The sequence below is a fragment of the Microcebus murinus genome, chromosome 19 (assembly GCF_040939455.1).
Source record: "Microcebus murinus isolate Inina chromosome 19, M.murinus_Inina_mat1.0, whole genome shotgun sequence".
Classification (NCBI taxonomy): domain Eukaryota; kingdom Metazoa; phylum Chordata; class Mammalia; order Primates; family Cheirogaleidae; genus Microcebus; species Microcebus murinus.
The window spans coordinates 18,459,442-18,481,992 of record NC_134122.1 but is presented as its reverse complement, the minus strand read 5'-3'; the positions used below and the strand labels follow the sequence as shown (position 1 = coordinate 18,481,992).

Below are 22,551 nucleotides of genomic sequence, written 5' to 3'. Positions count from 1 at the left end.
CGCTCGGTTGCGGGCGGCGCATGCGTAGCCGTGGCTCCCAGCGACCCCTGCGCTCTCCGCTGGCCGAGTGGACGAGGCCGAACGCGAGGAGCCGGCCGCCGCCCCCTGAGAGGCCTATGCTTCGTCCCACGGCTCCGCTCCCCTCCGTGAAGAACCGTTCTGCGGCCTTTGCTCGGCGTGCAGAAGGTTTCTTGAGGACGGCTGGGGCCGCTGTGGGCCCAGAAAGAGCCCGGCGGTGGTCTCAAGACACCGCTAGATCCCACCGGACACCCGCGAGCGCGCGGCGGTGACCCGGGGCCGGGCGGGGCCTGCACATCCGGCCCCCCCCACTCGGGGCCTCGCCTCCCGGGAGCCTGACCCCGGGGTATCTGACACACCCCCTCCGGCCGGGGCTATCCGCCTCCGTCCATCCCCTCAATCCGCTTGTCCTCGAGTCCTTTGGTTTCCGTCATTGCACTAAAAGGGATGCACCCTAGAAAATCACATTGCGAGGACACATCTTGTTTGGAGAAGAGACTGAGTTTTTGGACCTTAGGGTACACGTTAACCTATTCAAGGGCCTCAGATAGATTTGATTAATCAGCTTGGAGTACCCTGTTCCTGCTGACACTGTCGTTTTTCCTCCCTACCTTACCACAATTCCAAGAACATTAAGCAGGGACGTCTTGGAAGCTTACTGGGTCCCTACTTTGAGCTAGACGTGAGGCTGACCCCCCGAGGTGGAGTATGGCTGCAGCCCTGGACTCTCAGATCGACGCTCCCTTGGAAGTTGAGGGGTGCATAATAATGAAGGTGGAAAAAGACCCCGAGTGGACATCAGAGCCCATCCTGGAAGGATCAGATATCTCTGAGTCTGAGACCTTTCGCAAATGCTTCAGGCAATTCTGTTATGAGGATGTGACCGGACCCCATGAAGCTTTCAGTAAACTCTGGGAACTTTGCTGCCGGTGGCTGAAGCCAGAAATACGTTCCAAGGAGCAGATACTTGAACTGCTGGTGATTGAGCAGTTTCTCACCATTTTACCCGAGAAGATTCAGGCTTGGGCACAGAAGCAGTATCCGGAAAGTGGAGAGGAGGCGGTAGCGCTGGTAGTACACTTAGAGAAAGAGACTGGAAGAGTAAGACAGCAGGTGAGACAATTTTCCAAATTTTTGTATTTAGAAAGAAGGGAATGAGGAAGGCACATGGGCAGCGATGTATTGCAAGAAGTGGTGCTTATTATGGAAAGATAAATGGTACTAATAAAAGACCCTTAAAGTAAATCCACTTAAAAGGGGATCAGAATTTTATACTAAGTAGAAGAATAAAAGCTTTGATTGAAATACTATCTTGCAAATGAAACTAAACATTATGTACCCAAGTATTTGTTTTAATCTTTGGCATAATATTTGCAACAAAAATATATGAGAGAACAATATGGTTATGCTTCATAGGGGTTGACTTTTGCAGCTTGATCAAAGAAGGCTATTTTTGCTCCTTCCCTCAAAAAAAGATGAACTCCATCTGTTATCCCAGAGTCCTCTCTAATCGTTTAATATTCCAGTCAGTGTCTTCTGAAGTGCTCTCATTGCCATCATCCTTGTCACTCCAGTTTAACTGCCAGATCTTCATTTTTCAGTAGCTTCGCATGCTCATCTAGTTCTTTTTCAACACACCTTTCATTAACCTCATGAAATCCTGCAGCTTTTGCAAGATTTGCAGTTTTACCTTACACAGGATTTGCACTGTGTAAAATATATCAGCAGGTAGCTGTGTTGATCAGGGATAGATAGACAGATGTGGAGATTAATTTTGTAAGTTTTCAGTTCACTAATGAATATATTTATGTTCTGATAACTTTTTTCTGTGAACCTAGTAGATGTGAGGACTCAAGTAACAGCTATTCTAGTAATAGGGAGGCTATGTATTTAACTCCTGACAGATTTTTTCCCCACTAAATAGTAATAAAGAGCACTCTTCTGTTCCTTTATGACCAGACTCCTAGACAGTACTGTTAACCCAGTGCCCTCAGAGACACCCTTAGAAATGGAGTGAATTTTTCATTCCTTCATATATCTTGTATCCTTCTTCTATCTCTTTCTTGGGAGAATTTGGCCCTGATTTGGACCTCTTTTCCTGCCTTTTTCCATTTTGGTATTGACTTTATTTCCCAGGTCAGTAGTCCTGTACACAGAAAGAAGCAAGCCCCACTTGGAGCAGCTTGGGAGATGGCAGACTTTCAGCCAGACCAGATGGAGACCCAAGCCAGGGTGGTATCTCGGGAGGAAGCTGGAAACCTCCACTCAGGACACCAGGAACAGCTGAACAGAAAGAAAGAGCATCAACCCTTACCCAAGAATGGTAATCAGGCCTCAGGGCATGCCCAGTACAGAGACTGTGCAGATTTATATTGTATCCCTTACACTGTGTATTGCTTAGTGTAGGGTCCCCTAATTATATATGTGAAAGTAAATTGAATATTTGGGGAGAAAGGCTTCAAGAGTTGGGAACATATGCAACATAAGGAAAAAGGTATCTTAAAGATGGAAACTGGGAAAACTTAGATTGCCTGGGCCAGCATTGAGGTCTTGTAGTGTTATTTTCGATCTCCATTCCACAGTCAGCTCGTTTTTTAGTCCTGCCATATGTGTATGTGTATGTGCTCTTGGCTGACTGTAAACAACTTGAAAAACTGTTTGGAAAGGGAAACAAAACATTTATATTTAAAAATTACTCAGAAGTGAAGGCATCACAGAAGTGGCATAATGAAAGAGATAAAAAGTAAGTCTTCACAGAAAGGGACCACTGATGTTCACAGCTGCTCTAGCCATTAATAAATCAAGTCAAATACAAGGAAATGAACACTCTGTCCTTCCCAGTCCACAGTGATCTGTCCGTCCCTTGAAGTGTGGCTCTATCTCAGGCTTAAAGAGAGGAATGGTAAAATCACCGGGCCTAAGGTCCAAAGACTTTCATTTATATCCTGTCTCTGCCACCCTCTCTCTGTGATCTTGGTAAGTAATATGAAAAGGAGCATTAATGCATAGAGGTTAAGAGGTTAGGCTGTAGAGGCCGACAGACCTGGGTTTAAAACCTAGCTCTGCCATTTTTTATCTGTGTGGCTTTGGTCAGGTACTTAACTTCTCCAACTTTCCATTCTTTCTTCTATAGAAGGGAAATAAAAAGGTCATTAGTGTAGCACAATTACTTTTAAACTTCAAATCTGATTTATACAGTCCTGCACTGAGAGGCAAGATTGACTACTACCATATCCCACCCTTTTACCCATCCCCACATTCATATTATGATATAATGTGTTGCAAATATTAGTGGTTTCTGAATTATCCAGAGTGTGTTAATTAGCATCAAAGCTCCCTAGTTCACATGGATTAGATGGCCCCAGTGACTCTAACCTATAAAGTTAGTGCAAAAAATACCTATTTGTGATTATTTCAGGGTTTTGTACCCCAAGCCAACAAGGAATTCCTAAAGTGGAAAAGTTGAAGTACTAACTAGGGGTATGGAGGACAGAAAATTTGAGGGATAGATATCTCAGAAAGATGAATTCATTCTAAGGGAAGATGTATGATTCCAGCCATGTGTGCCTCAGGGATTATGATGGTTCCAAGGAAATGATTTGATTTGCTTCTTTAGAAAGTAGTGGAGCAAGCTTTTGACATTTTAGTCACAAGTGATGTTTATTCTTGAAGTCTACCCTAGATAGGGAAGAAGTTAGACCACAAATTGTGCTATATAGGTGTTTATTTGTCTTCCTTCCACCCTTGGAGGGGTTTATTTGCCTGTAGAGTCCATTACTATGTATTTGTGTATGCTACATTCTTAGGACAATATTCACTCATAGGGAACTTATACTAGAGATCACAAAATGGTAACTTGTATGCTAAGTCAGACTTCTTTTGTTTCATCTACAGAGAGTTTTCATTTGGGGGCTTTGTTGTTTGTTTTTAGTTCTCAAGGTTTAAGACTTCAGAGATTTCATATAAAGTCTAGATTTCTGGCTTCTCTTGAAAAATCAAGAAGCTTTGACTCTACAAGAGCCATAGCCTTAGTCTCACATTGAAGCATCCGCTGGAACTGAGCATTGACTGTCCCCTTCCCATGGGACATGTGCTCTCTAGTTCCCCACAGTCCTTACCTAGCCCCCTTATTCATGTACTTTCCCTGCTCACAACCTGAAAGCACTAGAGTTTGTGAGCCTGGCTTTAGGATACTGTCATTTGGGGCATTGTTCTGAATTCATCAAGAAAATGATCTATTTGTATTTGTTGGTTTTTAAATATGTGCTCATTTCTCAATAGGAGAAGCATCAGGAATTAAAGGGCCCTAGCCCATAATACTAATTATTTCTTTCTCTTTTTACAGCTCGACCTTCTCCCTGGGTTCCTGCTCCTTCTGGTGAATGGAGCACCACAGATCAAGAAGTGACAGCCACACGACTTCCTTCTGGGTCCCAGGTAAATTGTAATTGTCCTTTCTGGCCTTCCTTAGTGCTTAGTCACTATGATTTCCTGTGCTTTTAATATCCTCAAATTTGTATATTCCTTCCAAGATACTTTTTCCCCTTTATTCCTTTTCCAGAAAAAATTGGACCAAGTCTTCTGAGTAATGGGACTCCTTGCTGGATCATGTCTCTTACCTCATCTTATGATTCTTTATTTTATCTTCTGCTTCATTTGGCACATAGTATATACTTCACTCCTTGACTTCAATTCTTCTTTAGGGCCCATCTCTGCTTCATCCATGATCATTCATCTTTTGGAGGTCTACACAGTTATCTTGGTAGTCATTGATGTTAGTGTCGTTACAGAAACCATTGAAAGATGTCCACATCATGAGAGGTTTTTCCTACAAAAAGAATGTGCATCAGATTCCTGCTCACAGAGACCTTTACCGGGGTATCAGGAAGGAGAGTGTTGGGAACATGGTCTCCTTGGGTAAGGATTCTTTTCCTTTCCAAATAAAAGACTTGGGGATTTCTAGTATATTTATTTCTACTGATTATAAAATAGTCAGATATAAATGTTACCACTTAAAGAGGATTTCCATGGATTGTCTAATTTAAGTACTTATCTAGGTTCTCTCACCTCACCCATTCTTCCTTCTAGTAAAAAATAAAATAAAATAGTGATTAAAACATTGGAGAGAAGTTATATTTGACTGTCATATTTATATTATAGAAAATAGCCTAGCATAGTAGGTGGTGTTATCCCCAGGAAATTGAGGCTTAAAGAAGTTAAGAAACTTCCCCTGGTCAAAAAGTAAAGTAAGCAACGTAGCTAGGATTCAAATTTAAGGCATATATTTATGTCTTCAGTATTATAAGGTAGCAAACTCATTTGCTTCCTGTTCTTACCACTATTTCCTATTAACATTACCAGAATGTCTCTGAAAGTTGTTTTTTTTCTGAGTTTATGAAATATTTTATGTTTTCAATAAATACTTATGAAACCTATATCTGTACTTTTATGTTTTCAATAAATACTTATGAAACCTACATCTGTACTAATTATAAAACATGAAATCACAGATTATTTTTCCACTTCATGTAGTAGAAGAGTAGATTTCAGTCTCTTTTGAGGAAAAAGGTAACTTTGATATGTCTCAGGACCAGGAACCTAAGTTATAAGGCTTTTCTGCCCTCCACCCCCATAACTCCTTAAACAAAACAACTACACCTTATTTCTTGAATGTATCTGTTTGTGGAGTCCTATAAGTTTTTATCTGAAAATTAGATTCTTCTGCCAAAAATTTTTTCCAGCTTTTATTGAGGTAAATTGACATATAAAAGTGTGTATATTTAAGGGATACAACTTAATGCTTTTATATATATGTACACATTATGAAATAATTACCACAACCTAGTTAAATTAACACATCTATTATTTCATAGTTACCTTTGTATTGGGGTGTACATGTGTAGTGAGAATACTTAAGGTCTAATCTTTTAGATTATATTTCAAATATACAATATAGTATTATTAGCTATAGTCACCATGCTATACAATAGACTCCCAAAACTTATTAATCTTATAAGTAAAATTTTATACCCTTTGACTGACATCTTCCTATCCCCCTCATAAACCCCTGTCAATCACCCAGTCACCATTCTGTTCTCTCTATTAGTTCAACTTTTTTAGATTCCCTATATAAGTGGGATCGTACAATATTTGTCTTTGTCTGGCTTATTTTACTTAGCATAATGCCCTGTAAGTTCATCCATTTTGTCACAAATGGCAGGATTTCCTTCTTTTCTATGGCTGAGTAGCACTCCATTATTTGTATATATTTACGTATGTCTATATGTATATATTCTTTATTTTTACATTTTGACTATTCATTTATCCATCAGCAGACACTTGGGTTGTTTCCATGTCTTGGCTATTGTGAATAATACTACAATGAACATAGGAGTGCAAATATTTCTTCAAAATATTGATTTTGTTTCCTCAGGGTATATACCCAAATGTGGGATTACTGGATCATACGGTAGTTCTATTTTTAATTTTTTGAGGAACTTTGTATGGTTTTCCATAATGATTGTACCAACTTATATTCCCACCCACGGTGCACAAGGGTTCCCTTTTCTCCACAGCTTCACCAACATTTTTTATCTTTTGTGTTATTTACAATATTTTTGATTTAAAAATAATAATTGTATATATTTAGGGGGTACAATGTGATGTTTTGATACATGTTTACATTGTTGAGTGATTAAATCAAGCGAATTAATAAATCTATCACCTCACATGGTTTTCATTTTTTTATGGTAAAAACATTAAAATATACTGTTTTAGCAAATTTGAAATACACAATGCATTTTTTATTTATTATAGTCATCATTCTATGCAGTAGGTCACTAAAACTTAATCCTCCTAACTGAAATTTTGTATCTTTTAACATCTCCCCTTTTTCGCCATCTGTCCTCCCCCAGCCTGTGGTAGCCATCATTCTACTGTCCATTTCTGAGTTTGACTTTTTTACATTCTGCATGTAAGTGAGATCATGCAGTATTTGTCTTTCTTTGCCTGGCATATTTCACTTAACATAAAGTACTCCAGGTTCATCCATGTTGTTGCAAATGACAGAATTTCCTGTTTTTTTTAAGACTGAATGGTATTCCACTGTGTATATATAACACATTTTCTTTATCTGTTCATCTAATGGTGGACACTTGGTTGCTTCTATATCTTAGCTATATGTGAATAATACTGCATTGAACATGGCAGTATAAATATGTCTTTGGTATACTGACTTGAATTCATTTGACTATATACTCTGTAGTGGTATTGCTGAATCATATGGTAATTCTATTTTTAGTTTTCTGTAGAACCTGTTTTCCATAATGGTTGTACCAATTTACATTTCCACCAACAGTACACAAGGGTTCCATTTTCTCCTTGCCAACACTTACCATCTTTAGTCTTTTTGATGATAACCATTCTAACAGGTATGAGGTGATAGTTCATTGTGGTTTTGACTTGCATTTCCCTGACAATTAATGATGTTGATCACCTTTTCATTTACTTTTTGGCCACTTGTATGTCTTTGGAAAAATGTCTATTCTGGTCCTTTGCGCCATTTTAATTAGATTATTTGTTGGGTTCTTTTTGTTTGTTGAATTCCTTGTATATTTTAGATATTAACTCCTTATCAGATATATGGTTTGCGTATATTTTCCCCCATTCCATAGATTGTCTCTTCACTTTGTTGATTGTTCCCTTTGCTGTGCAGAAGTTTTTTAGTTTGAAGTAGTCCCACTTACTTATTTTTGCTTTTGTTGTACTTTTAATATCATATCCAAAAACATTAATGCCAAGACCAATGTCAAGGAGCTTTTTCTCTGCTTTCTTCTAGGAATTTTATGGTTTCAGGTCTTACATTTAAGTCTTTAATCTATTTTGAGTTAATTATTGTGAGTGATGTAAGATAAGTGGTTCAGTTTCACTCTTTTGTGTGTGGATATCCAGTTTTCCCAATACCATTTATTTATCTTTTCCCACTTGTGTATTCCTGACATCCTTGTCAAAGTTTAATTGACCATACATACATAGACTTATTTCTAGGCTCTGTATTCCGATCCACTGGTCTTTGTGTCTGTTTTTATGCCAGTGCCATACCGTTTTGATTACTTTAGCTTTGTAATATAGTTTTGCAAAAACTCCTAACTTCTCACCTCTCATGGCCCCAGTGTGTATATATGTCTGTATGCTGGGTTGGCCATAGATGATGTATGGGGAACAGATACAAGTACACTTTATTTTATAAGTAACAAATACTGATTAGGACTATGTTCTGAACCTAGCACAGTGTTAGCTACTGAGTGGGTATCAAAGGTAATAAAATATGTTCCTTACCCTTAAAGCTTTTCCTATAAGAACTAGCTAGGGAAAAAAATGATACATATATGAGAAGTAAACTGATAGTGTAAGTTACTAAATAGATGATTGTGCCATAGAAGTCATGTAAGCATAACTATAGCATGCACTGTCATGGCTGAGAAAGGCTTTGGTGTGAAGAAGAGGTCAAGGAGAACATACTATAGCAGATTGAGGCATGCAGTAATGACTTCTGTGTCTACCATGAAATATGTTTCTTTTACTGTAGGTAGTACAGTGTCTACATCTAACAAGATAGCCCCGTTGGAACAAAGAAAGGAGCCATGGACTCTAGGTCTGTATTCCTCTAGCAAGAGGAATATCAAGGAAAAGTCAATTCATGCTGTTAAGATCCCTGCAAGGAATGCAGGAAAAACATGGAGAGAGCAGCAACAATGGGGTTTAGAAGATGAAAAAATAGCAGGTGTGCATTGGAGTTATGAGGAAACTAAAACTTTTCTTGCAATTCTCAAAGAATCTCGCTTCTATGAAACACTTCAGGCTTGTCCCCGAAATAGCCAGGTATATGGTGCTGTGGCTGAATGGTTGCGAGAATGTGGCTTCCTCAGAACTCCAGAACAGTGTCGGACCAAGTTCAAAAGTCTCCAGAAGAGCTATCGAAAAGTGAGAAATGGCCACATGCTAGAACCCTGCGCCTTCTTTGAGGACATGGATGCTTTGTTGAACCCTGCAGCCCATGCTTCATCCACTGATAAGCCAAAAGAGATGATATCTCTTCCCAGACTGAAGAGAATTGGCATCACTGCTAAAGAACAGATCAGTTTGGTAGAGGAGGAGGAAGCTGCAGAAGATTCTGATGGTGATGAAATAGGCATTGAATTTGTTCGCAAGTCTGAGATCCGTGGTGCCCCTGTCTTGTTTCAAAACTTAAGTGGTAAGAATTGTGCTTTCTTTTTCTGGTATGAAAATGGATGTGTGGAAAAAGAAGTAAACTAGAAGCAACCAAACCTGGCGAGTGCTGTCAGCATCCCTTGCCACTTCACTGTGATGTGGCCACATAACTGAAAGTACTCTCAGATGTTTGTTGCTATGCCCAGTGCAGGCTGAGTAAAAGCAGTGAGTGGCTGTGGAGTTTTCTTTTTCAGTTTAGAGCACAGCGTGGGTTTTTGAGTATTTGGGGCCTTGTAGAAGGAAGATAGAGCTAAATGGTTCTAAGGATCTGAAAATTGATATGAAGCAATCAATTGTATTTGATTATAATAAGTCAAGGATACATTATTATAACCAGTAAGAGAATATATAATAAGTCAAAGGAGTGTAAAAAACAAACTAAAAATTTTTGCTTAATCTAAAAGAAGACAAAAAAGGAGAGAAAAAAGGAACACAAAATAGATGTCAAATTGAAAGAATATAGATAATAGATAAAACTTCTAATATATCATTAATGAAAATGAATATACATTAAAAAACTATATGTTGCTTATAAGTGTTATATCTTAAGTACAAGAACAGAGTCCTTAAATTTAAAAAGATAGATACACTGCAAAAGAAAGCTGGTATTGAATATTTGGTGACTAGGACATGCAGAGTTAAACTGCCAGTTAAAATAACAGTGGACATATGACAGTGAACATAATAATGTAACTACTTTGAGCTTCAATTTTCTTGTCTATAAAGTATGGCTAAGAATATCTCACAGAGTTGTTACTCACCAATCTGAAAATCCATAAACATGAGGGTTGGGGTCTTAGGGTGATCTCAAATCGGGAATCCAGTGATAGGACCAGAAGAGGCCACCCAGTAAGATAAAGGATAAAATCACTCTTGCAAAAGATTACAAAATGCACAAAAAGCATATTTAACCAATTATATTCAGATACGTCCTGAAAAGTTTTATTCTACAATAAATACAGAACATCTGCTTGTCTTATAGATCATTTCATCTTTTAGAGTAGAGGACTCAATGATGTCAAAACTACTTTGGACATAGTTCTGCTCTTCAGGAACACTGGTTAAAGAAATGATAAGAACTTTGGGGAGAAAAGTTCCAGTTGGGGATTTTAGTCTATTATTCTTAACTACTATGAAAAGATACTTTTAGACAGTTAAATCCTTTAGTTAATCTCCATAGCAATGGCAGATTTGGGGATTATATTTTTACTCTTCCAAGTAAACTTAGATGAGCTTATTAATTTCAGTTAAAATCTCATTGGGACTTTGACTATATAGATTTATTTGAGAATTGATATTTGTTCAACTTGAGCCTTCTGTCCAGAAACAGTGTCTGTTTATTCCAGTTATTTTATGTCTTTCAATAAAATATTATAGATTTTTCATATAGACTTTATTTCTTGCAAAGCTTATTCCTAGGCATATCATAGTTCCTGTTGCTACTGTGAATGCGATTTTTTTTAACCCCTTACATTTCATAGTGACTCCTTTTCTAATATCTTTGATCTTTATCTTTGAATGGCAGGTGTACACTGGGGCTATGAAGAAACAAAGACTTTTCTTGATATCCTCCGTGAGACTCGGTTTTATGAAGCACTTCAAGCCTGTCATCGGAAGAGCAAATTGTATGGGGCTGTGGCTGAACAACTTCGGGAGTGTGGCTTCCTCCGGACACCAGAACAATGCAGAACCAAGTTCAAGAGCCTTCAGAAGAGTTACCGCAAAGTGAAAAATGGCCATGTGCTAGAGTCCTGTGCATTCTACAAGGAGATGGATGCCCTAATTAACTCTCGGGCATCTGCCCCTTCCACCAGCACCCCAGAAGAAGTCTCTTCACCCTTAAGGCAAGAAAGAGAGGGTATTGAGGTTGAACATGAGGAACCTACAGGTTGGGAAGCAGAGGAAACCTCACAGGAGGCAGTAATAGAAGATTCTGGCAGTGAGAGAATGAGTGAGGAGGAAATTATACAGGAGCCAGAATTCCAAGGACCTCCAGATCCAAATGGTAAGAATTATGAAGGGGTTTTAGTCTAAGAGAGGAGAAAGTGTGATTTACTGAAAAATCAGTAGATCTGGCACATTGCTTATGAATATTTTACTCATTCAACAAATATTTGAAAGCCATGTGCTATTTGAGGAACAGGGTATATAACAATGAATGAAACAGTTCCTGTTCTCATGGTACTTTTAATTCAAAGGAGGAACTCATATTTTAGTGACTTGGTTTTGGCATTTTGGTTTTTGCCTGTATAGGTCAGTGTATCTCCTGGAAATGCAGTGAGGTAGAAAAACTTAGAATTATACATGAGAAAAAACTTGGATAAAGGAGGTGTGTCAATAAGCTCAAAACAGAAATATCTCATAGCTCTATGTGATATGTATGAGAAAAAAAGATAAGCAAAGACACAATGAGAGAGAGACTATCCTGGTCCGGAGCTCCACCTTGCATCTTTCCCACTGACTGCTGGATACCCTTATGGGCATCTCACCAGTAGCTCAGGCTTAATATGTTCAAAATTAAAATGTCATTTTCTGCCTACTTCATGGCTCTTTTCCATGGTCTCCCACAGCTCATCCAGATTTAAAACTTCAGAGGTGATCTTGATACCTCCTCACTCATCATCGTCCAGGCAGGTGACACATTTTGTCAGTGGTTGTAGACTATCATGTCTGTTGATCCCTTCAGTTACCATAGCCACTACTGTAGTCCAATCTTTCTCTGTCTCTTGCCTAGACTATTGTAAAAGTCTCCAAAACAGTTTTTCCCATCCATACTTTATTGAAGTTTTACATCCCTTTTTAATCTGAGCTCATCTTATTCTTTTAGCCTTGTGTGTTAGTATTTTTCTTCCTACACTCTATGCTTATTCAAAGCAAAACTACTTGCTATTTCCTACATGTACCTTAAGCTCTCTCACATCTAAACTTTAGCTTGTGATGTTCCCTCCACCTGAAATGTCCTTGATTTCTTTTTTTTTTGTTTTTTTTTTTGTTTTTTTTTTGTTTTAGGCAATTACAAGATGAATTGATTTCATATATTTTCATGTTCAAATTCTCTCTCAACTCTCATACTGTCTGTCTTATGGCACAGAACACTTTATATGTCCTAAGATCTTCCAGTAAATGGTGAGCTCCTGAGGGACATGAGCTCTGTCTTTTGGTAGCACTAAATTAATCCCCCAAGTATCATTTGAATGTATGAGGTAGTGTAGGAATAGTTTCTTGAAGCAAGAGGCTCCAGTTTGCCTGAATTGACTACAGAAGCCCAGCAAGCAAAAGTAATGTCCAGTTTGCTCCAGTAATGTCCATTATGCTCTCTGATAGTATTTATATGAGAAATTCTAAAGGCTTAAATTTAAGTCCTATATAATCCTGGTTTTGATAATTATGGAAACAGAGTCCTTGCGAATCTTAAGGTGAGTTCCAGACCTATCCTCAAATTATCAGGTTCTGTCTGAGCTAACTGCTAGGCTGAGACTTCCTCCAAACCCCAGAACAACGTTGGACTCAATCAGAAAGCTTTAAAAGAACTGCTAAATGAAAGATGGCATTGTTGGAGTTTTTTACTTAAGTTACTGGATTGAATGATGGCTGCCCTCTTCTCCCCAACCCATACCACAGCCACCACACTTGGGAATGAGAGTTACTAGCAGTTTCAACTAAATGTGTAGAAGGAAATTAATGTTGACACTGGTAAGTAGAAACAAGGTAGGGTAGAAGATGCTTAAGAATGAGGATTTTGGAATCAAACCTGAATTGGGCCTCAGTTACACAGCTTGTCTCAAATATTTATGGAGGAAATAATACAATGTTTAGAATTGGCTTCAAAGTGGTCTAGGTAGAGGGAACAGAGAGTGTGTGGGAGTAGAAATCATAGTATTGACCATAAATAGATCATTGGTAAAGGTAGATAAGTGATTCATGGTTGTTCATGATAAATACTATTCTCTTTACTTTTCCATATGTTTGAATTTCCCATAATAAAAAGTTAATGCAAAAATCATACAGTTAATAAGTGACCAAGATGGGATCAGAACCAGAGCTGTGTGATTCCAAAACTTGTGTCTCTTCACATATCATGATCTCTGTCCAGAAAACTGCACAAAAAGGCTGGATCCAAGATGTACCTTGTAGTGAACATGAGATGCAGATGAAAGAGTGAGGAGAAAATAATTTCAGTTTGGGGAACAGTGAGAATTAAAATTTGACTTAGTGTGGTTAATTTGACAACCAGAAAAACAACGAAACGAGAACATATGAGGAGAAGTAGGAAGTATTCTTGGATAGGATATGATTAGATACTGGTGAATTTAGTTCCTGAAGACCCTTGAGGAATTTGGACTTGGTCACTAGTGGTCACTAGAATATATTCTAGTGTACTCTAGTATACTCTAAAGACTAGCATAGTGTAGTATATTTTAGTATAGGTGTGAAATAATGAAGACAGGATGAATTAGAGAGGAACTTCAGGAAGATAAGCCAAGTTGCTCCCATGTTAATCAGGATATGGATGAGGAATAATAGTCTGGATTATAATTCAATTCAGAGAACATTTCTGAAAGCCTATTCTATACTGGGTGTTGTTGGCTTGTTCATGAACTGCAAGAAAATATGACATAATCAAGGAAGAGTCATAGGATCTCAGGCTAGTGAAGTAGATAGGGATCATAATATACCAAGCCTTGCAGGCCAGCTTAATTATTTATGTTCATATAGGACTTGTGTGAAATTTGTATTGTTTTTGTTTTTTTTCCAGATTTTGAAATTGGAAGTAGCATCAAGGAGGATCCAATGCAGGTAATATATAAGGACGTGGAACAGCATAGGGCATTAATAGAAAAGTCCAAAAGAGTTGTTTCCCAGAATACAGATCTTGGTAAATATCGTAAAAGGGAATGCATCTCAGGAAGACAATGGGAAAACCTTCAAGGAATTAGACAGGGAAAGCTGATATCTCAGCCTAGAGATGTAGGGAAAACTGTAGTGCATCAGAAACTTTTCATGGGGAAGAGACCCTACAGACTTCTCAAATACGGAGAAAGCTTTGGAAGGAGTGCTCGTCTTATGTGCAGGATGACCCACCAGAGGGAAAATCCTTATAAGTGTAGTGTCTGTGGGAAGTGCTTTGGTAGAAGCAGGAGCCTAATCAGACACCAAAGAATCCACACAGGAGAAAAACCTTTTAAATGTCTTGACTGTGGGAAAAGCTTTAATGACTCCTCAAATTTTGGTGCCCACCAGAGAATCCACACAGGAGAGAAACCCTACAGATGTGGAGAATGTGGAAAATGCTTTAGTCAAAGCTCCAGTCTTATTATACATCAGAGAACCCACACTGGCGAGAAGCCCTATCAGTGTGGAGAATGTGGGAAAAGCTTTACCAACAGTTCTCATTTCAGTGCCCACCGGAGAGTCCACACTGGAGAGAATCCCTACAAATGTGTGGATTGTGAAAAAAGTTTCAATAACTGCACAAGATTTCGAGAACATCGGAGAATACACACTGGAGAGAAGCCCTATGGATGTGCCCAGTGTGGCAAACGTTTCAGTAAGAGTTCTGTGCTTACCAAACACCGGGAAGTTCATGTGAGAGAGAAGCCTCTCCCACACCCTCCATCTGTGTATTCCCCAGAGAATCCACATAGGGGAAAGACTGATGAATTCAGGAAAACTTTTTGATGATGATCTCTACTCTTCCCAAATGTCCCTTTAGCCATTGTACCCTAATCTCACTCTTGGAAGCAATCTTTTCTTAGCTATAAAATGTAATTCCCAAGATTAACTTGAGAATGTAAAGAAACTAAACACTTTAATTTCATCCTGTTCTCACCTCTGCCTCTAACTTGATCAGTCTGTTCCTCTTCTTCTATGTATCTCAACTTCTCCTTCAATAAAGTGGAGAAGGTAATTGTCTGAGTTCAGAATGAAAGCCTCTTCGATATGTTGAGGCCACTGCTATTGGATTGCTAAGTCCAGCAGCATTCAAGGTCCTTCCATGTGGGTGACTTGTTTTCAAAAAGATAAAAATGCTGAAAGTTTTTTTTTCTTTTTCATTATCTACTATATGAGATCCTGGATGCAACTTGATAACAGATCTTCACATTTGGGTAGAACTCTCAGGAGTCTGATAAGAACTACATCAAATTCATCTTGGTTTTGAAGATATTCACAAAAGGAAAGTGAAGATTTTATAGCTTTCTTCAGAAGTCTGTTACAGTGTACCTTTTTGTGTCAAGAAGTTGATCCAAATAGCTAGGGAAGAATCCCTGTATTGTCACTGAAATCCTGTTACTAGTGTCTTGCCCTCCATAGAGATGAGAAGCAATTGATCACCCAGCATCCTTTTCTGTACCTGAAGACTTGAATCCCCTTGACTCCTGCTTCTCCAGTCTATGAGTAATTCCAGTTCCTTTAGCTGTTTCTCATAAGTCCTACACATACCTCTTAATTATTCTGGGTGCTCCTTTCTGACTCTTCTGGGCTACCATACCCTCCTCAGATTGAATGGGATGCATGCCTGTGATGTGTCTCACTAAAGTAAAGTAGAATTTCAGACACATTCTAGTTCTACCCTGTAACTTCTCTGGCTCTTATCTAGAACATGACTGGTATGTTGACATATTTTATACCTCCACACTTCAGCATAATACTGTATAGTAGTATTTCTAAACTTTAAGGGGGTATGGAAAGAGTATGGTACAGATCTGAGGCATTTATTAATAATATTTCTAAGACCAGTTGGACTCCTTAGGCCCACTTTATATCAGATAGCCACCTCAGTCCAGACCAATACTTCCAAGGCTAGCTGTGTTAAATATACCAGTCTCCGTTTCTGAGGCTTCTAGTCCCTGTTCATATTATACAACTCTCTAGCTCACTGAATGAAAATGAAATTAGTTATAAAAACTTGTAATTCAGAACTCCATTTTTGTTTTCTTTGTTTACCTGTTTGTCTGAAAAATCTCTTTGAGAACCCCTTGACACTAGCCCAGTAAATGCTAAAGGAAAGGTTCCAATGGGGGAATAGTTAATTCATTCATGGAGTTATAGGTGAACCCAGAATTTGATTTTCTAGGGCCAGTTGCTTCAAGATGAGGCCAGTAGCATTTATACCCTTAGTACATATGTAGGTAAGCAAGGATGGCTTTGCTTTGGGGAGGGAGAAGTCATAAGTTTAGTGGAAAGACAACCAGAGTCAGGGCTGTGTCCAAATGATTATTTACTCTTATCTCTCCTTTCCTTTGTCCAAGTGCTCTCTTATTTGAAGACATCTGGAGATAATGTTTTTTCCTTTCAGTATGTTTGAATCTTTTGAAACCTGTTCAGCAAAGTACCAAGGAGGGTAGGCACTATGGAAAGCAATCCAGTTTATGGTGCCAGAATAGGGTGTGGCCTGTTGGAAGGCAGGTGACTCAGGTAAACCTTGATAAATGTTTCTGATTTATATTTGTTGGAAATGTTCTGATTGTTCACATCTCAGTAGATTGATTTCCTATGTTGTCTGAATTATAGACTTCTAATGGTAAGTGCAGTTTCATGTTGGTCGTGTGCCTAGCACAGTATGATGTGTGTGGTGCCAGTGGGCTTGTGTTTATATTGTGTAGATGTTCTGGAATTTCTACTCTAGAGAAGATGCACATTAATAGAAATCACCACTTAGTAATATGTACACAGGATTGATAACTATATGGAAGCATGATTCAGGAAAGTAGATGACTTATTCATAAATATTTATTAAGCACTGTTATATGTAAGGCCATGTCGTAGTCCCAGTGAGGGATACAAAAAGGAACAAAGGGAGCATGGTGCCTGTACTCAAAGAACTTAACAACATGACAGAGAAGTATCACAGCAAACAGCAGGGCCACTTATACCTATGTCAGTTACAAAAGACCAGTAACTCAGTTGTGGGAACACTACCTTCCTCACAGAAAAGTTTCTTTAAATTGCCTAAAATTATATTCTGTACCTCCATGTCTCAACCTTTCCCAGTGGCAGGAAAGTCTCAAGACCCATTCCATCTCTACTGGAACAAACAGATTGTGTTTAACTTACATATGCCTGGGATCAAGCTGAGGTGGAATTTGGATTCCCCTACCTATATTCCTAATTTTAAATGGTCTATTTGGATGTGTATTAATTTAATCAACTTTGTTCTGAAGTTCCTACGCTCCATGTTAGACCAAGGCTACTTGCTTCCATGCATTTTTTCTTTTTTTCAGCTGGGACATGTAAGTCGAAATAAATAATCATGTTCTGATTAATGTGTCTTTTATAGGAGATAACATTGCTTTTATGAAGATCCGTACAAAAAGGGTTTTTTTCCCCTAAATCTTAGTATCTCAGTACCAAGGAAAGCTCTGATCCTAAGCAAAAAATAAAAAAAAAGTTTTTATCTTAACAAACACTGTGATTTTTATAACTTACTGCTTTTTCTCTTTGTTCTGGCTGTTGGAAAGCTCAACAAACCTTACAGGCCACCTCAACCAACTACCTAAACCTACATTTATTCAATTTTTTCTTACTTTTTGGAAATTATGTCAATTCATATTTTTGAAAAGTAGAATAAACAGACATTTTAGTCTCTAACATCTTATCCAAGACATTTTGGAAATTGGTCTTGTATTTCCTGCCTATTCTTGCTTTGTTACTCCCACAAATACCTCCAGTTCTTACCAGTGATGTTATTATACATTCAACCTTACTCATTCCTCTAGAAAGAAACGTTGGCTTTTGTAAAGAGGAAAACCTCACACATATACTTGAACAGCTCAGGGCAGCCTGCCATGGTGGAATAAACATTAGACCAGAAGCCAAGAGAGACAAGTTTTAGTCTCATCACTGCCACTTAATGAATGTTCTTTGACAAATCATAGCCTGTCTCTGGGCCTTTGTTCCTTATGTGAAAAGAAGTTGAACTTGATTGCCACGTTGCTCTGGCTCTAATGTTTCATGAGTCTATTGACCATGGTATAGATAAGGAAGAGGTTATAAGACTAGGCTTCCAGCCTGGCTCACCACTGCATGCAGCATCCGGGCCATACAGAATCCATTTCATGCTTTAGGAAAGGGATGCTGTGACAGCAGAGTCAACTCAGGAGCCTGCTCAGTAAGGAGAAAGGCCAAGTCCCTCATGTTGAGCAGTACCCAGCCCCCAGGTACCTCAGTAGCCAATGGCAGGTAGCTGAAGTGAAGAAAGCCTATGTTGTGAGGTCTGACGCCCAGTGACAGATGAGACTCACCTATGAGAGGGCTGGGGAAGCCTCAGATAAAAGGAGTGTCTGAGAAACTTGTGTAACTATAAGCCTTTGCATCTGTCTGAATGCATTCCAAGACCAAGAATAAACGTATGTCTATTCTTTGTTCTCTACTGATGTTCACTTAGATGTCTTCTTGAAAACTTGTATGTGAAATAAATGTCTAAAATAAATGACTCCCATTGGTTTCTGCCATAATTTTAAGGGTGTTTTTCTATTAACAAAAAAGAAAACTTATCCAAGAAGGTGATAAAAGCTGATCATAGTAGCTCATAAAAAAGAATTCCAGCTCATTACAGTTCCCTGCTATTCCCACAAGAGGCAAGGATCTTTTGTGAGTGCACAGCTGTTCCTGGACAGCAATTTTCTGTAGTTGCCCCTGCCATTGTCCCCAGTGACAGTTGGCTCTAATGCAGTGGACTTAGCCTTGGCTGTATATGCTGTGTGTGATTCTGAAGAGGCACTCGCCCACAGCCTGCGTGGAAGTAGTCGCAACAGTTTCCCCAAAGACACAGCTGTTAGGGAAGGCAAAAATTTACTTTTAAGGTTTCTGGCTGGGCCTGAAGGTTAAATTAATAAAACATATCAACAGGAAAAACAACACAGATTTTTATAGGTACATGAGAGTCTCCACAATAAATGAAGACCCAAAGAAGTAGCAAAACCTAAGTGACCCTTCTCTTGCTAGGACATTGCTTCCAGACTACCCCAGCTTTGTCTCACATTAAAGGCACCATTCAGCCCGAGATGGTTGAGTTTGTCATCTCCAGGCTCCACTCCTGTGCCATAACCCTCCAGACCCTCAACCAGGAGCTTAAATGGAATGAGCTTGACCTGCAGGACAGTCACAGGAAGACGTTGGGGTGGCCCTGAGTGAAAAACTGACCAAATTTATCTGACTCCAATTTTTCTGAATCAGGCTCATTAAGAAGACATGTCATTTTCTCATCAAAGAACAGAGGTGTGTTGATGCATCTGCCTCCACCTTCTGCTAGTCCCCATCAGCCTCACTGTTCATACCAGTGACACTGACACCTTATACTACTTGCTGCGAACACTTCTTACTAACACCCATGGAATGTGTACATTTCTAAGTTCCAAGACTATGCTTGTTCAGTGATTTACATTGCCCTATTGGTAGACAACCATTCCAGAAAATGGTGTATTTTATCCCACTACCACTTCCTTTGGCAAAACTTTCTAATCTCAGGTGTTCCCCGCTGTCATGTCTACCTTGAGTATCAATGAGCTCTTGTGCCTCTACTGAACACTAACCAACCATTTAATACCTGATCTCACCCCCAAGGTGTGTGTCCTGGGTTTTGTTGTTCATTTTGCTGTTTTTGTTTGTTTAAATAGAGGTTACTCAAAGTTTTTAAAGCTTAACTTCATTCCTATTTCCAACACCTGAGAGATAAAGAAATAGAATATATAAACACTTATTTTTAATTTAGGAAAATACAATAAATCCAGTACAAAACATATATAATGAACATCTAATGTATGCGTAAGAATGTAACAAATACATATGAGAAATTGAAGAGGTGTCTACGTACTCCTTCCCTAGTCTGTTTCCCTGCTCTCCTGAAGTCAACAATGATCTGATTCCTTTTGTTAATTTTCTCACTCCTTTGATTCTGTATATAGTTTTCCCCCACATATGTATGTTTCTTTAAACATTAGTTTTACTTGGTTTGAACTTTACAAAAATGCTGGACATTATGTTTCTGAAATTCAGCCATTGATGTCTCTACCTGATAGCTCTAGTTCATTTTCACCACTACATAGTCTTTGATTGTATCTGTTTTCCACACACTACTACCTTCACAACATTTCAAAGGCAAGTATGGGTGCAAAGCCCTCAGCAGAGTCCCTGGGGCAGAGTCAACACTCAAAAACAACTTTTGTTAAATTCTTGAATGACATTGAGCCCCAACTAAGTATAACAACTTATGCTTGTTTGTTCTGGCTGGATTCTCTGCCCTTCGGCCCAATGTTGAGAACCCAGCCAGCTCTTCAGCCCCAGGTTAATTCAAGTAATGAAATTTCACCTGGTTGAACAAGTAGCACCTAATGGTCAACTTCCCAGAAGGCATTGCGATGCTCTCTAAGGCAATTTGATGTGAGTACTGTCAGTGAACGGCTCAGCTGTGTGGGCGGGGCCAAAAGAGTCGTCCAATGAGCGCCTCCGCGGGCCAAGCGGGCAGGAAATTGCCCAATGAGCGTCATGGCAGAGGCGCCAAAAAGCACCAAGGCTGCTGGGGCAGCTGTTAAGTGCGGCGTCACTGAGCTGCGCCAGGCCTGATGGAGCCCGGCCCCTGTCGCCTGCCTTCTCCCTGAGGCTCGCTGCAGGCCTCGCCACCTGTGGGTCCTGCACCATGTTCCTGGTGGGCACAGCACGCCGCAACCTCCATGCCGCTGGCCTGAGGGAGCCCTCCTTCACCCGCTGTTCTTCCACCTCAAGCTGTGACACAGATGACGAAGGTGTGCGTGACACCTGCGAAGATGCTTCTCTGTGCACGAGGTGCGTGCTGGGTGCGGGGTTAGGGCCCGAGACCTAGGTGGGAGGCGGGCCTGTGTGTGAAGAATACGCTTGGACGCCCAAAGGAATGCGGTACCCGACTCGAGCTATCCTCGCTTCACACCTGTGAAGTGCACAGAGCAGGGGAGAATTGACGTGTTGTCACAATTATTGGTGAGAAAATTATTTTCAGTGTTACAGTAGGGTTAGGTTGATTTAATATTTATTGGTAATATTTTTCGCAAACTTACTTAAAAAAAAAGAAATTGGTTATAAAATAGTTCAGAGACAAAAGTACAGAGAAATTGTGTAACTAGAGCATGTCTTTCCTTGACTCTCTGTTGGATAGTTTCTATAATTATTATCGTAGAAAATATTTTTGTTTTATAAATTTAGTGTAACCTGAATACACAGTGTTTATAAAGTCTACATTAGTGGACAGTAATGTCCTAGGCCTTCACGTTCACTCACCACTCACACACTGACCCACCCAGAACATCTTCTGTTCCTGTAAGCTCCACTCATGGTAAATGCCCTATGCAGATGAACCATTTTTTACCTTTTATTTTATTTCAGCATATTTTGGGGGTACAAATTTTAAGATTTCAAATAATGCCCTTGTCCCCCTCCCCCCACAAGTCTGAGCTTCAAGTGTGACCATCTCCCAGACGGTGCACATCTCACTCATTATGTATGTATATACCTGCCCCTCCTCCCTCCTCCCACCTGCCCAATACCCAATTAATATAATTCTTATGTGTCCACTTAGGTGCTGATCAGTTAATACTAGTTTGCTGGTGAGTATATGTGGTGCTTGTTTTTCCATTCTTGGGATACTTCACTTAGTAGTATGGGTTCCAGCTCTATCCAGGAAAATACAAGATGTGCTAGATCACCATTGTTTCTTAGAGCTGAATAGTACTCCATGGTATACATATGCCACATTTTATGAATCCACTCATGAATTGATGGGTACTTTTTATTTAACCTTTTCTGTATTTAGATATACAAATCCTTATAATTGTGTTGCACCTGCCTACGGTGTTCAGTACAGTAACCTGCTGTAAAGGTGTATGGTCTGGGAACAATAGGCTATTCCATACAGCCTAGGTGTGCTAGCTTTCTGTAAGTACAGTCTTCGACTGCACAATGGTAAAATTGCCTAACAACACATCTTTCAGAATGTATCCCCATCTTTAAGCCTCACATGACAGTATGTACATGTGTACACAGACAGATACATACCAATACACACATACAAATATATATGCCTACTTTTTAAGCAGCTATAATGTGTTACAAGGGCAAAAAACAGGTGTGTGTGAGATCTAAATCTAGGTGAGCAAGTAGATTTGAAAAGCAATTGCCTTAAGTTTCCTACATTAAAGTTCCATAACTGAGGTCTCTACCACTGTCTGTGTACACTGCCTTCCTTGTAGGGTTGTTATGGGGGTTATATGTGCTCATATTCTTCAAGCATTTGGA

General features: G+C 39.3%; 1 protein-coding gene across 1 annotated transcript; it reads left to right on the top strand.

Annotated features, from left to right (window-relative positions):
• The first annotated feature begins 275 nt into the window (after window positions 1–275).
• ZKSCAN2 (zinc finger with KRAB and SCAN domains 2) lies at window positions 276–18,785 on the top strand. The gene is made up of 7 exons (XM_012780128.3): window positions 276–1,131; window positions 2,155–2,341; window positions 4,364–4,455; window positions 4,809–4,935; window positions 8,606–9,271; window positions 10,814–11,293; window positions 14,045–18,785. Exons 1-7 carry the CDS (start codon window positions 727–729, stop codon window positions 14,965–14,967), a joined length of 2,880 nt encoding a protein of 959 aa, XP_012635582.2. The 5' UTR covers window positions 276–726; the 3' UTR covers window positions 14,968–18,785.
• The last annotated feature ends 3,766 nt before the right edge of the window (window positions 18,786–22,551 follow it).

Bases quoted from the DNA above. Each gene is read 5' to 3' on its own strand.
- ZKSCAN2 (XM_012780128.3), top strand. From the start codon at position 727: ATGGCTGCAGCCCTGGACTCTCAGATCGACGCTCCCTTGGAAGTTGAG. The intron at 4,456-4,808 runs GTAAATTGTAAT...GTGTCGTTACAG, and splicing joins GACTTCCTTCTGGGTCCCAG to AAACCATTGAAAGATGTCCA. The intron at 11,294-14,044 runs GTAAGAATTATG...TTTTTTTTCCAG, and splicing joins AGGACCTCCAGATCCAAATG to ATTTTGAAATTGGAAGTAGC.